Source organism: Rana temporaria, chromosome 9 (assembly GCF_905171775.1).
Source record: "Rana temporaria chromosome 9, aRanTem1.1, whole genome shotgun sequence".
NCBI lineage: Eukaryota > Metazoa > Chordata > Amphibia > Anura > Ranidae > Rana > Rana temporaria.
In genome coordinates, this window is record NC_053497.1 from 167,820,886 (window position 1) to 167,836,297 (window position 15,412).

The 15,412-nt window shown below is 37.1% G+C and overlaps 1 protein-coding gene across 8 annotated transcripts in view; it reads right to left on the reverse strand.

The window, feature by feature from the left end:
* COL11A2 (collagen type XI alpha 2 chain) overlaps positions 1 to 15,412 on the reverse strand; it is a 186,161-nt gene that overhangs the window by 77,472 nt on the left and 93,277 nt on the right. For 2 of the 8 annotated variants that reach the window (XM_040324939.1, XM_040324947.1), the window contains 13 exons: positions 12,426 to 12,743; positions 11,420 to 11,566; positions 10,812 to 11,000; positions 9,742 to 9,801; positions 7,363 to 7,404; positions 6,847 to 6,909; positions 6,658 to 6,732; positions 6,186 to 6,272; positions 6,040 to 6,096; positions 5,549 to 5,602; positions 1,823 to 1,876; positions 1,634 to 1,687; positions 1,486 to 1,539 (listed from right to left, as the gene is read on the reverse strand). In XM_040324939.1, coding sequence (XP_040180873.1) covers positions 1,486 to 1,539; positions 1,634 to 1,687; positions 1,823 to 1,876; positions 5,549 to 5,602; positions 6,040 to 6,096; positions 6,186 to 6,272; positions 6,658 to 6,732; positions 6,847 to 6,909; positions 7,363 to 7,404; positions 9,742 to 9,801; positions 10,812 to 11,000; positions 11,420 to 11,566; positions 12,426 to 12,743 — 1,254 coding nt within the window. The remainder of the gene's footprint in view (positions 1 to 1,485; positions 1,540 to 1,633; positions 1,688 to 1,822; positions 1,877 to 5,548; positions 5,603 to 6,039; positions 6,097 to 6,185; positions 6,273 to 6,657; positions 6,733 to 6,846; positions 6,910 to 7,362; positions 7,405 to 9,741; positions 9,802 to 10,811; positions 11,001 to 11,419; positions 11,567 to 12,425; positions 12,744 to 15,412) is intronic. The other 6 variants (XM_040324942.1, XM_040324941.1, XM_040324940.1 and 3 more) reach the window with 5 other exon arrangements.

Sequence of the window (15,412 nt, forward strand, 5' to 3'; positions counted from 1 at the left end):
TCACTTAGAATAAAACCAAAAGTGAGAGTAAGGCCTTTACAATATTTGGCACTTTTTCTGTACCATCACCCTTGTATTGGATGGTGCCTTGTGGCAATGGTAGATTTGATTTATACTACATTCTACTAAAATTAAAAAGTATTGTAATTTTGCATTAGTGTTCCTATTCTCATTTCATTCTATATTCCAAGTCATAAGTAAATGCATATGTATTCATTTGAAAAGAAAAGAGGTAACAATATCCTCACATGTAGTGTGCATGTGGATATTATAGAGTAAAAAGAAGGTGCCACGTCCTAGTATAAATGATAAAGGAGGGAACTAGGGGCTAGTTTTTGGACTTTTTAGGCACGATTTGGTTGGTCAAAATATATATACAAGAAAAGAATCTTTTTCTAAAAAGTAGATTTATTAATTTAGATATAAAATATCGTAATGTGTAGAAAAAAATAGTAGTACAGAAGAAAAAGTATTGCCGTTTCCAGCACAAAAAACTATCTAGCAGGCTAACTAGGCAAGCCTATCCATAAACATTGACAGGAATATATACATAAATTGTAATAAGGTATCAACAATAAATTTGAACACTTCCAAAATTATTTGGAATAAAGTGCATGAATGTAATTAGTAGTCCTGTCACGTTGTGGAGATGCAGGCAGAGATATGTCTGCGGTGGTTTGGCTTGCTGCGTAGGTGGACTCGACCGGTTTCGCGCTTTAGCAGCGCTTCCTCACGGAGTCAGCAGTGTAGTTTTAAAGATAGTATTGGTTGGTAGGGGGATCGATATATAGATTTTCTGTCAATAGAAATAGACTGTGTCCGGGCTGCTGGACGTTGTAAAAAATGTAGGGAAATAGCCCGCATAAACAAAATAATAACAGTCTTCAGTGAAGGAGGGCAGGGCTTGAGGAGAAGGGAGAAGGTGGAGAGCGACCACTAACTTCTAATAGTCCTCAGTAAATGCAACATTTCCTGGTAGTAGAAATGAAAAACCAGAGCTGGATGCCAGCTGATAGCCAAAGATTAAGGCAATGATAAGCCTGGTTCAGTATGTGCGATAGCACTCTCCTCCACGAGTCTCCCGAGAGACTGCATATGTATTCATATCTAGAGTTCATATCTAGAGTATTAAGACACTGGCACAAGACAAGGGAACTTCTTCAAAAATAGATTGAGTGCTTAAGGTGCTGTTCCCTAAACCCTGTCCTGTCTTCTCCTTTGCACCCATTTCCAACATCAAAGATCTTATCAATAAATCGAGTTAAAAATAGAAATATCAATCTGCATTGTCAAGTATAAAACTGATTGTGAAACAGTCATAACCCATTATATTCTATGATCTATAACTCTGTGTCCCTATAATGTTTTTGAACCTGCCATAGCAAAAATGTCTCTAGAACCAAAAGATGCCCTTCTGCTTGTGTCTGTAAAATAATAATTTACATAGTAAAGAATAATTAAAATTAAATGATATCATTAACTCACCCGGTTACCTTTCTCTCCCGGCAATCCAGGTAGTCCATCAAAACCCCTCTCACCCTGTGAAGGGAATACAGTTTAGGAAATTTTGAACAATATGGCACAATAATAATAATAATAGATTAATATGAGAGTCAAAGATTAATAGGATTACCTTGCCGCCAAATTCACCAGGCAGACCACGAGCCCCATCAGCACCAGAGCGACCCTACAGGAGAATGATATTAAAGTCTATGAGAACAGAAATCTGCTGTGTTTTGCTACAGCCATATTAAATTAAATGTGTCACTATACAAAGCAAAGACTATTTTGCAGCATCAATAGTAGTAAGATCGATACTTACTCGTCTTCCTGGTTTTCCTGAAGGTCCGGACAAGCCCTGTGGTCCTCTTGGCCCCTAACACAAGTAAGAAAAATGTTAGACTCAAATAAATGATTCCTTTTCCTCTTCTACTTGTTCTTTCTACTACTGTTTCTCCAGTAATGTATACTTTCAAGGGTGTATATACAAGATTCTCAAGAGCCATCCATAGGGAACGTTCAAGTTGTCTATGCTAATAATTTTTTGGGGAGCAGTGCATTCCAACATCATCTTTTGTATTTTTCCCAAAACATCCTAAATAACATTGTATTGTATTTTTCTTTTCAATGAATACAAGCCAATCTCTGCTTGGGAAAGGGTAGATTATGATGTCATCTGCCCAGGGGCGGACTGACAACTCATGGGGCCCCCGGGCAATAGAAGATTATGGGGCCCCTCTGGCTTACAGATGGCCACCACGCCAGGAGGTAGTGCAGAGGCGGGCAGCTAAAATCTTGGGATATTCACATTAAAAGCATGTCATTTTCGGACATATCAGGGACAGATCTAAAAAAAACACAGATTTTTACATACTGTCCCTGGTTTTACTGAGCCTGGCAACCCGGATGGGGCCCCCTAGTGGCATGGGGCCCTCGGGCAGTGCCCGAGTGACTCAATGGTCAGTCCGCCCCTGCATCTGCCCCTCCACTCCACCTCATCCAATCATACAGCACCTTGTATTCATTGAAATAAATATAAAGAGTTCTAGAAATGGCAGCAGCACTTGGCAAGTGACCCCCCGTGTTTAGTGTGCAGAGGGGAAGCTGCCTGGGCAGAACCCAGAAGATCACGACTATCACTGTATGTAAAGCAGGCAACTACAGTTGTTTTTCAGAATCCGGGATGGCCCTCTAGATATAAGACATACATAATTACATTGTGCCAAGCTTTAAAGCAGAACTATAGGCAAAACTTTTTTTTTCTTTTCATTTTGGATAGAGTAAGGGAGGGTTATAACCCCTGTAAAAAAAATTCACCATCTATGTCCCATTGCGGATATTTCCCTTCACTCCCTGGCCCATGGCCAAACAGGAAGTGAGAGGAAATCCCAGCAAATTAAGGAAATTCTTTGGGGAACCCCAGATCACCAGAACTAGTGTCCTCATTGGAAGATTTCCCCACTATTACTTTTCTGGGGACATCCCCAAATGTGGGATTTTCTTTTACTTTCACTTTCAATGATAATGGTAAACAGGGCAAATAGAGAGGGTGAATCTCTTAAACGGAGGCACAGACAGCAATAAAAACTGACAGGTGATCTAGTCACTCTCCAAAGTAAGTTTTGCCTTTAGTTATACTTTAAGCTATATTTGCTTATTTCTTAAAATATTGACTGGGGAAACAGCAGGCCTCTAGAGGCAGGGCTTATATCCCAGAGGTTTATGTCCCTCAATATTCCCTTCAAGAGAAGAGTTTTTGGTGTGTAAAAAAATCCTGTTGTCTTGCTGCCATGAAACCGACCGAACGTCCGTTTTTTTTGTGGCGTGCTAGTTTCATGTCGAAAGTGAAAAGGTTACTCACAATCTAAAAAATTTCCTACGACAGAATACGTTAGAAGTATTCATAGATACAAAAATAGTTTTGTATGTATTCTTTTGTTTCTGAGCATGTGTAGTCTTGCTCTTCCTTTTTTTTTTTCGTATGAAAACCATACTATAAAATAAACCCATGTATCTTGGCAGTTATTACTCAATTAGGTAGTCACTGGAATGCCACTTAGTGGAGAATCTATAAATCCATATATGTAATGCAGTAATTGAAAATGGTTAGGAAAGTATGTAACAACTTGGGAGACCCTACTAAAAAGTACTTGAATCCGAACATTAGAGCAATCTTTCTCAACCTGGGGATGATGGAAACTTAGGCCTTGTGTACACCATAGGTTAACCAGAGGACAACGGTCTGATGGACCGTTTTCATCAGTCCAAACTGATCGTGTGTAGGCCCCATAGGTTATTTAACCTTAGGTTAAAAAAAAGCCAACTTGCTTTAAAATTAACCTATGGATTCCTAACCGATGGGAAAAAAATGATCGTTAGTAGGCACGTCCATCAGTTAAAAATCCACGCATGCTCAGAACCAAGTCGACGCATGCTTGGAAGCATTGAACTTTGTTTTTTTCAGCACGTCGTTGTGTTTTACATCACCGCGTTCTGACGCGATAGTTTTTTTAACTGATGGTGTGTAGGCACGACGGACCATTAGTCAGCTTCAGACCGTTGACCTCTGGTTAACCTATCGTGTGTACGAGGCCTAAGAGTCCCTGCTGAGTTTACTAGGGGTTCTTTGAGCAGTGGCAAATTGGAATCCTGCTAATACTGACCACCAATGCAGGTGAAGTAATTTTCTACTGATCACCAATCAGTTTTCCATGGACCACTAAGGGGGTTACATCTACACAGACCATAAATGCAAGGGAACACCATAAAAGTAAACTTTTGTATTTCCTTTCTGTTATTATCATTCATTTTTGTTTTAGGATTATAACTGAAAATAATGTTGTCCTATACAGCATGTGGGTGAAAAAATCTAGGAATTTCACGTTCTTTATAATTTTATTTAAAACTTCTACAATTTATTGATCACACTAGTGTATGGTAAGCTGTAGCTATAGTCATTTTTAGCACAGGTTCCCTGAGACCTATAATTTACTTCCATGGTTTCTCTGGGTAAAAAGGTTAAAAAGCCCTGTACACACGATCGGATATCTGGTGGAATCTAATCCGATGCCTACACACCATCAGTCAAAAATCCGACCATGCCAAAACGCGGTGATGTAAAACACTACGACGAGCCGAAAAAAATGAAGTTCAATGCTTCTGAGTATGCGTCGACTTGATTCTGAGCATGCATGGATTTTTATCTGATGGAGTTCCACACAGACGATCATATTTTTCTATCAGTTTTTTATCTATAGGAAAAATTTAAAACATGTTCTATTTTTTAACACCGATGGAAAAAATACTGTTTTCATAGGACAAAGCGATCGTTTGTACACGGCTTAAGAAATGCTGCATTAGAGTAATAGGTTTAAAAATCATATTGGGAAAGCAATAGTACAGCGCTCTAGTGCTCAAATAACACATGCAATTAAACTTTAGTAATCCTAGCGGATCTACACATATTTTTTTTTTAAATCATATTATTGGCAATACATAAAAAGTTTTAATTTAACTCACTTTCTGTTTTCGGGTTCTCTTCGCCAGACCTCTTTATCTATAATCCATTCATCCCAATATATTCATCCCATTCATCCATTCATCCCAATATATTCCTTCCCAAAACCTTCCTTGCCTCTCAGACTTTTCACTCCATGGAATTTATCTAATCTAGAGATGAATTCCAGGTATGATGTGGAATTGGTTTCCTTATAAATACTTATCTAAGAAATTAGATGAGACTTTTAGCAGTTTCTCAAGGACTTTTTAAAGACTTACCAATCTGGCAACTGTGCACAATGTCACCTGGGCTTATTAGGATATTGTTATCAACTTTGTGTATTACTATTCTGTCTCATTTAACTTGCTTTTTAGTCTTAACTCCGATAATTTTTGTGTCTACTTTCCTTTCCTTTCCTTTCCTCCAGTCCCTGTGACATTTTGCACCAGGTATTAATAATTTGTCCCACAGAAGCTGTGTTGCACAATAGATACCGGCATATTTTCAGACGTGTTTGGGAAATTGGAATGTTAGGAATTAATTAATTACCTGTGAACCAATATCTCCGGACTCCCCCTTTAGTCCAGGACTTCCTTGTGGACCCTGAAATGACAAATCAAACCTTTGTCAAAGAATAAAAATCAGGAATTGATGCAGATAATTCTTGTTCTGGCACATCTGGGGCTTATTTTTAAAGAGACCTACAAAAGATACTTATTTGTACATCATACAATTTTTAGGTCTTAATAATAATGTTGAAATAACTTAGGCAAACATTAGTTATAGAAGAAGTAGCTAACTCCCACACTGGGCTTCAGTTGTGACCAAAAAATCACTTTAAGGAAGATCGATTTGTGGTAATTCTATATCATTACCATAGTCATTTATATGCATATGTGCCGGTTTGTTGGAAGCCAGTGGACCTGCTGACTAAGGGGTCATTGAACCAAAGACTCCATAGTTTTAAACCAAGACTGACAATAATTGTGCTGCCCATTTTGGAAATTTTAGAAGATATATATTGTTGTAGAGATGCTTACCAAAGCTCCAGATCTTCCAGTATATCCCATTGGCCCTGGGGGCCCACGTAAAGCCAGCTGTCAAAAAATAGAATTGTGACAAAGATGACATAATGCAAATTTAGTTACTGGAAAAACAAAGTAGTTTTGAGAAGTTCGTGACTTACTCTGGCCTGTTGTAATATAGCCGCTGCCTGAGCTTCTTGAGCGGCCACGACTGGGCCTTTATCACCAGCGCTGTTTCCAAATCGGAACTGTGGAGATTAGGTGGAAGACAAAATTATGAGCTAAGTTTTGATGTGGTAAAACATTGTGGATGTAATGTGCTAGATTAACATATTGTGTTAGAACAATGGTTTGTTTAAAAATCTTTCAGAATTATATTGCAGTCTTTGTCCCCATTTGTTAGAGTTCAAGTCACTTCCAATCAGGGAAGACACAGACAAAGACCAAAAACACATTTTAGTAGGGTGGGGAAGAGTTGGAACAACTGCCAATTTTTTTTATTGCTGATTGTGCCTCCCTGTCCCAAAGACAAATGTCCCCCCTCCTTCCTCCCCAATTATTGTCCTAAAAAAAAAAAAAACTTATAGAAGTTTTAACTCTTTGCAATTTCTAGATTTTGACCAAAAGACTTACCGGAAGCATAACAGAGCTACCAGGTGGTCCGGGCAATCCGTTGGCACCGGGGAGACCAGCGCGTCCTGGGGGACCCTAAAAGTGTGAGAATAAGTTTACCAAAATTTTAATATTGTGCTATGATGCCAAGGAAATTTTAAAAATTTACAGAATTATTTTCAAACTGTCATTTAAATCTGAATTTCCTACCCTCTCTCCAGGGTCACCGATAGGTCCAGGATGGCCTTGTGTTCCAGGCGGACCTGAATAACCCTGCAAAGGACACAAAATACATTTTAAATAAAAAAAATATATATTATTTAATTTCCCCGCTGCTTTCCATCTGGACTTTTGTGACATGCTGTAAGCACAGCATTTGTCTGAGTGATCATATATTTGTTTGAGATTTGGAAAGCTGTAAGTACGATGACAACGTTTTGGGAATTTTTGCTGACATACACTTCTTTATTATATTTACAGTCTTTATTGTTATGCATGTTGCTTTTTTACTTTTTATTTAATAAACTTTTTTTAGAAGACAATATAGACACAAAGCAAAGACAAAGGGTATCATATAAAATGGTGGCAAATAAAAAACGTATACCTAGATAACCAAAGTCTACAGCACACCACAGTTATTATGTATATAAACTCTGTGATGATACTATTAGCTAAAAAAAAGGATAAGCAATACATCTGAAACAGAGATATTAAAATGGTACTTACGGCAGGTCCTTCTGGTCCTGGTGGACCTTCAACTACCATTCCCTGTGAAAACAATAATACAACTGTCACGATTTACAATTTTTTCAACTATCACTGTTAGAAAATGCTGAACATGAACAACAAAGGAAATAATAGAAAAACGTTTATCCGGAAAACTGGATATGAATGTTTAGCTATGTGCATTTGCTTATGATAATTTCTGCCACTAAATAGTACCAGCAGTCATATTTGGTTGTCCTAGTGGGTCCAAAGATATAAGGGTTGATTTACTATTGGCAAATAGGCTGCTCACTTTGCAAAGGAATTTTACCGTTGCAATGGATGTATCCCTTAGCTTAGTGATTGAGATAATGCTCTACAGAATTCCATGATTCAATCATGAGCAAGCAAAGTACTGTTTTTTCCCCCAATGTATTTGATTGGGTATTCTTTGCAAAGTGAATTGTCACCAAATTCTTTAAAGCGGCAGTAAACCGGCTGCTGTTTTTTTTTTTTTACACCTGAAAAGCAAAAGCCATAATGAGCTAGTATGCACCGCATACTAGCACATTCTGAAATACTTACCTTGGAACGAGGTGTGAGGAACTTACCTGGTCCATGCCGAGGGAGATGTCATCTTGCCTCGGCATTTTTTTCCTGGTATCGCCGCTCCAGCACTGTGAGTGGCTGGAGTGGCGATGTCGTCACTCCCGCGCATGCGCGGAAGACTTCTTTCCGGCAAGGTCCGGTGGCTGCCGGGCCTTTAGCCGAGGATCTCCGCAGTCAGCGGCGCATTGCGAGGGGAATATCTCCTAAACCGTACAGGTTTAGGAGATATTCTTTATACCTACAGGTAAGCCTTATTATAGGCTTACCTGTAGGTAAAAGTGGTAGTACAGAGTCTACTACCACTTTAAGTTAAGGGAAAAATCCATTGCAAAGTAAACGCCCCTTTTGCCTTTAGTAAATCAACCCCATATAATTAGTTTCACCTGTTCCACCTTTTATGGTTAAATATTTAAGTTATCATAGGTCTGTCCACGCTTCCTGACCGCTATAGACATCCCCAGACTGATCCTTCTTCGGACAAAGATTGATTGACTTCCATTAACTATCAGAGTCAATCACTAGCATTGCCTCCAGAGAAATTTTAGTCCCAGTGATATCTGCAGTGTTTCCCCTTCCTCCGCTGTAGGGACAAACATGGTAATTCTAATCTTGGTTTGTTAAAAATGTATTTTGTTTGTTTATTTGTTTGATGTGAATAGCTTTCAGTGGTGGGGTTGTGGCCGTACAATCACATTTCTGTAAAGGGAATTTATTTTTTGATCAGTGACATCTACCATACCAGCAATGAGGTGTGGGTGTTCTTTTGTAGTAAGTAAAAAACATATTTTTTATGCAATTTTCTTTCCTTCCACCATGGGTGAAAAGAAAGAAAATTGCTTGATTTCCCCATCGACACAGTCAGTGTTGATAGGGGAATCCCTCTGCAGCACTATTCTGTTCCTCCGATGGGGTGCCTTCCCTCCCATGTAACCAGCCTGCCCATAGATGGATTAAATCTTGGCCGGTTACTGCTGAACCAGATGAGATTCAATCCGTCTATAGCCGGCTTTAGCTTATTATTGCCACAGCAGGTATGCAGACCAGGGAATTTAAATGCGAACATCTAACTAATAGAGTCCCCAAGACTTGGTGACTCTATTAGTTAGATTTCCTGTTCATCTTTCCAGCATCTACCATAAACTGAAATATTATAGGGTGGGCCAACCCTTTTTCCAACAAATAAGTATGATAGCAAAACCAAAAGGAACATTTATAAAATTCTGGAATCCATATTTCAATATTTCACTTGTGTTGTTACTAAAATGTACTATACCCTACATAAATTTAGCATAATGAATTATTTTAAATGGAATTAAGTTGAAGAAAGAAATATGCTGCAATGGGTTTTTCTTTCTATTGACACCGCACTTCAACCAATTTTTTTTTAACATTTCAGCAATTTCAATTTTTTTTAGTTGTTTTTTTGTTTTTTGTTTGCCTTAGCATCAGAGGTCTCAGTGTAAGTCCATAATAGAAAAAAAATGATACAATAGTTACTATATGATATAATAATGGTATATGTATAATAGTTATAATAATATAATATAATAGTTATATAGTTCATTTAACCTGCTCTCAGTTCATACATGCAGTTCATATAACAGGTGGATGTTGGGTTAAAGGTCCCATACCAGATCTGGTACTAACCAAATATAAGGATCTACAATGGACAACCATAAACTTTTATACTGAGACTGATAAAGTTGGGACACCTTAACTTTGCTTGTAGACACAGGTACTGTTGGGGCTCCTTAGACATTATCTCTGCATTGCATAACAGACTTTACTTACTGACTCTATAGCAGCTGGGTCTCCTTTATCTCCTTTCAGCCCACGGGGTCCGCTAATGGCCTGAGGGTAGCACACATATAACCACAAAGATGGAGATATTTAGAATCACTCAGACAATACAGCCCACTTTTTCTAATAACATTTAACTAAGACACACAAGTAAAAATATAAAAACTAAAAGTAATATCATGTAACATGTTGCACTGTTATACCTCTATAATTTCATATAAATTATAGCAGTTCTGGACAAAACCTAATTTGTTTTAGCCATTATATATGTTAATATTACAATATTACATGCCATTAACCTGTATACTGATAATCGTATCTATAATAAATACAGTGCACATAATACCACAGTAAATTGTGGGTCCCTAATATTACAGGGGCGCAGAAGAGCTATCAGAGTTGTATTTTCGTCAGCAAAGCTGCAATGCTTGAGGCACTGAAATACACTGTATTAGGATCATACAATTCTCTGGAGTATGTTGAGAATTCTATGATGCCATAAGCAAGGGTCAGAACGAATCCAAAATGGACTCCAGTGATCAAGGTGACATTGAGCAACATGACATCCTTTGGTCACCCAAGGCTCCAACTGGATTTCGACTTTTCTGACACCCTGTGATAAATGTAATATCACAGCAACATCATAAAATAAGTCTGAGCAACAAGGTGGAGATAACAAGGAAGGAAAAGCAGCAGAGGACAACAGAGAAGAAGACAAAAGGAAGTCCAAAAAGGAGGACACCAAAGTATCCATCCAGAAAAACATGTAGACACACGCAATGTAAAAAGTGTGGTCAACAACGAAGAGTAGGAAGTGAGACATGAACACAAGGAGGTGGATAAAAACGAGCAAAAAGATTTAACAAAAATACTGGACAAAGGGATATGAAGAACAAGACAAAGGGGGCTGACATGAAGAGGTAACACAAGCAAAGTACACGAGGACCAGAGAGGAGGGCAGAATGTTGAAAAACATTTTTTGCTTTGTTCTGCTCAGAGTCTCACAAGGTTTGTAGAACCCAATGCACTCAGATTAACGGACACTACACGTTGAGACTTACACCTCCACTCTCAGGAGTCTCTGCAGAGAGGACTGGGCCAAGTTGTGAACTCTCCGAGCCCTCATGATAATCCTTGTACACATACTCATAGTCCAGACCGACAGTCGGATTTTCCTCCTCTCCGGTTACATACTCTGCTGTGAAGGAATCGCTACCCTTGACATCTGTAGAAGGAGCTTGTTCCTTTTCCTTTCCAAGGGGGCAAATGAGTCAAGAATCAAGATAATGGAAAGAGTGACAAGAGGAGGCACAAAAGGATCTAGTGATAAATACTAAATATAGATAAAAGTATAAACATGTGGCCCAAGCTTTAAACAAAATGGGGAGCTGTGAAGAGTTAAATAAAATTGGGCATTACAGAACTAAATTTCTTATGGTGATTCTTCATGTATATAGGTGCTCTGTTTGTGAGATAATGGTTAGGAGTAGACCATAGGTCTAAAAGTATAAAAATGGACAATAACTAAACTTTTGACATTAAGTTCCTCAAATGTTTTCCAGTATAAAGGCCAAAGCTTGTAATGATAGTTGGGGATTTCTTGTCAAGCCAATACTCTACTCTACTAATGTGTGGTCATTAACCTTTTGGTGGAAAATTCAATGGTTACCTGTGGATCAGGTTTGGTTTCGGGCGTGGGCTCTTCCTCCCAAGCCCCATAAGCCTCTTCTTCGAATGGTGATACAGTGTAATCAAGGCTTTGCTCTAACAAGGTGGGTTCAGGGGTAATGATAGGTTCAGAGGGAGGGGCAGGGTCCTTTGTAATCACAGAAAATCAGAAGGTTGAAGGTGCAAAGAAAAGCCAAGGCATGAAGAAATAGCATTGGGAAAGTTTGGGAAAGACAGTGTGAAAATGAAGAACAGGGCAAGTGAAAATGGAAAAGTTGTTTGGATTTAGGGAGGGGATCAAAGAGGAGAAGGGAACAAGAAAAAATTGCAAGCATTAGTCATTTATTAACTTACGCCTCTTATTTTAGAGGACAATAAAGTCAACATGTCATCACTGATTCACTTATAAGGGTCATTATCAGTCCACTCAGCAAAACATATCAGGACTTTGTGATGATGAACCCCATGGTGAATCTATTCATGTGATGACCACCCATTAAGGAATGGGTCCACAGGGGCATTGCAATCATTCATTTAACGTAACAGAATAGTTACACAAACAGCAAAAAAGGAGGCCTCTGAAAACACAAAACATGACAAAAACATTGATTATTATACAAGTAATGTCTACCGAATTCAGCTAAAAGTAATAAACAGTGGATAGTCCATTGGATAAATCATGTTCAGGTTTGTAAATATGTGTATATGACTTTAGACCAACAATGTGTAAAACAAGCTGGTTTTCCAAACTGTCCTGTTTATGAACAGAGGTCTCTTCTTTTGCATAAACAACAATGAATGAGCCCCAAGCATGAAACAATAAGCATAGAGCAGGCATCACTAACACTTTGCATAACATGGACACACACACAAACAACATCTCCAAGTGGATTGCCCATATCCCCTCTGTAAAAAGGTATTGGGATGATGGGAGTATGGTGGGGCAGAGGGGGTTATGTATGTCAGATCACACCAATGGGATCTGCATACTTTGATTTTTTCTCTACCTGCTGGTAACTATTCCCCACGTTCCTCCTCTTGGCGCCAGCAAATTTTTTCTTGGGCTGGGCTTTGCCCACAGTATTTTTCACAGGGGTGTTTCGCTTGGCGGGGGTGATTCGCTTGGCAGGGGTGTTTCGCTTGGCTGGGGTGTTTCGCTTGGCTGGGGTGTTTCGCTTGGCTGGGGTGTTTCGCTTGGCGGGGGTGTTACGCTTGGCAGGGGCCTTGCCCACAACACCGTTTTTCGACTTGCCGGTACTCTTGGCAGGAGGAGGCACCTTTGGCTTCGACTTGGCTGGTGGCTTGTGATTTTTGGCTTTGTTTTTCTGCCAGTAGCCATGGCAGATAAGATAGTTAGAAGGGCATTGTTTTATTTTCAGGGCAGGTGGCAAATAAGGAGAACAAGTAACACACAGACAAAAATGGGTTGGAGAGAAAGAGAGAGAAACAGGCATGAATACAACATGTCATGACCAGACAATGTTCAAAGGATGCAGAAACTAGGTGTCGCCCAGCAAGGAAAAGTAAGGGGTCTTCTTTTTATTACATTATAACAATTACTACAAAAACTTCTACCAACACCAAATGGTTGATATAAATAATATGCTGCACTATACTGCTAAATAAAACTAATCAAAAAACAAAATAGTTACATATCTAAACTTGAGTATGAGAAATAGATACTGCAAATAATGTAAGATATTCAAGAATTAATTTACTTTCAAGTAAACACCGTATTTTCAAATTAGGTGTCATAACTCCAGATTTTATAACCCTATCTTTTTTCACTGTAATGTTTATGAATACAATGATATAAAAGGTAATTTGCTAAAGAGTTCATTTCAAGCCTATAGCAAACATGATGGAGTTTGTACACCCAGGAAATTTGAACCCAAGTAACAACTACATGCAGCAAAGCAAAACTAACCAATAATGTGTAATTTAACAACAGAAAATAAATATTTGATAACGAATAGTATATGAAAAATTAGAACACAATGCCAGCTCAGAAATCAAACATTCGGTTTCATGCAAAACATGTACAGGTTCATAAATCAATGTACAATTTCATATGTAGCATTCATGCATGCAACTATGCATAGACAAACACATAAGAAGTTAAAAACCACAATGTATAAGAATGTAAAAATTAACAAAGCAATTAGTATCAATTAGTATCAAAACCCATGCTCAAGTTATTAATAAATGAGAAATAGAAACTTGAAATACGAATTAATAAATTCCTAATTTAAAGATATACCGTAATTATACTATAAGTTGGGGCATGTGAATACTTGTATTTTTCTTATTACATTTACTTCACTATTAATTAATGGATTTATTAATTTGGAAATATATTTATCATATGAATACATAAAGGAATTTGAAGTAATGGAAGTTTGAATGAAGCAATGTAAAATATTATTTTACATTCCTTTTAGATATATGAATATTAATGCACAAAAAGATAAACATGTAAATATTAATAAATACAAAATCAATGAATGTTTCTACAAGTTATAATGCTTTAAATTCTTATTCATCAGTTTGATGTTAGGAAATTTTCTAATATATTTTATTTGTAATAACCGGTTGTTTTTATAACTTTGTAACTATTTCATTAGAAAGACTTGGCCTGACTCTCAGCTGAGATCTGGGTTTATGAAGTCAATATTAGGATATTCCTTTTATATGATACTTCTCTCTCCTATAACCAGCACAATTAATACATTATAGAAGGAAGGGGAAGAGCAAAATCTAAGGTGATCAACAGCCTAATGGTTGTAGAGAAAAAGTTGAAGGCTTTAAAATTAGGGAGTTAGAATGAAGAATGATGTATGTTGGAAGGATGTCCATACATGTACATCATAGATCAGACTCTCTGCCAATATCAAAAAGTAAAAAAGTACATCCAAAGGTTGCCATTGTTTTCTAGGAAATAAGGTATTTTAGAAAGCTTATAGCTTAAGCCTAGTGGTATATAGCAGATCTTTTTGAAAAAACAAAAATGCATAAATGGATTATGGCCAATTAAGAAATGGACAAATGCAAATGTTCATACATGAATAATTAATGATTACATTAATGCAAAATGTACTTACATTAGAAGATATGGAGTGAGCCATATGGATATTAAAATACCACAGGTGCAAAATATATAATTATATATATTATATTATTATATTAATATCATTATACTGATCTTAATTACCAATGAATGTTGATACAAGCAATATGAATGAATTAATACAGATGCCATATTTAAATGGTAATGAATGAATACAATGTATTATAATATAAATAGATGAAATTAAACAAATGAAGAATAAGAATAAAAGATAAAATGAATGAATAAATAAATTAAAGAATGAATGAATACTTTTTAAATGTATAATAGATGTTAAATGAAAAGGCAGGAAATATGAATGAATTATTGAATACATGAGCACAGGTGACATAGATGAAGGAAATAGCCAACTACTTTGTTAAGAAATGTAATTAAGAAAAAAGCTGGAAGTAAACAAAATATTTAATAAATACATGCAAATAAAATAATTTCCTATGTTGCCATAATGAATATAAATATGTTCTTATTATAACAATAATTCAGACATATTTCATTTTGGGTTAATATCTTTTGTATTTATCATTGTTCATGTTTTTGAATTGTTGTGTATTATCTTATTAATATAAGATTTAATTAGTATAATTATGCCTCGTACACATGATCGGCTTTTGGCCGACCAAACTCACATCGGAATTCTGATGGAATTCCATCGAAGGAAAAGAGAACATGTTCTCTATGTAAACCTCGATGGAATTCCTCGGAATTTCCGATGGAAAAACTCCGATGTGTATGCCACACACGGTTGGAATTTCCGATGGAAAAAGTCCTTCTGACTTTTTTCATCGGAAATTCCGATCGTGTGTACGAAGCATAAGACATATTTATAATCTACATAAATAAAGTAGGAAATACAAATAATAAAATCAA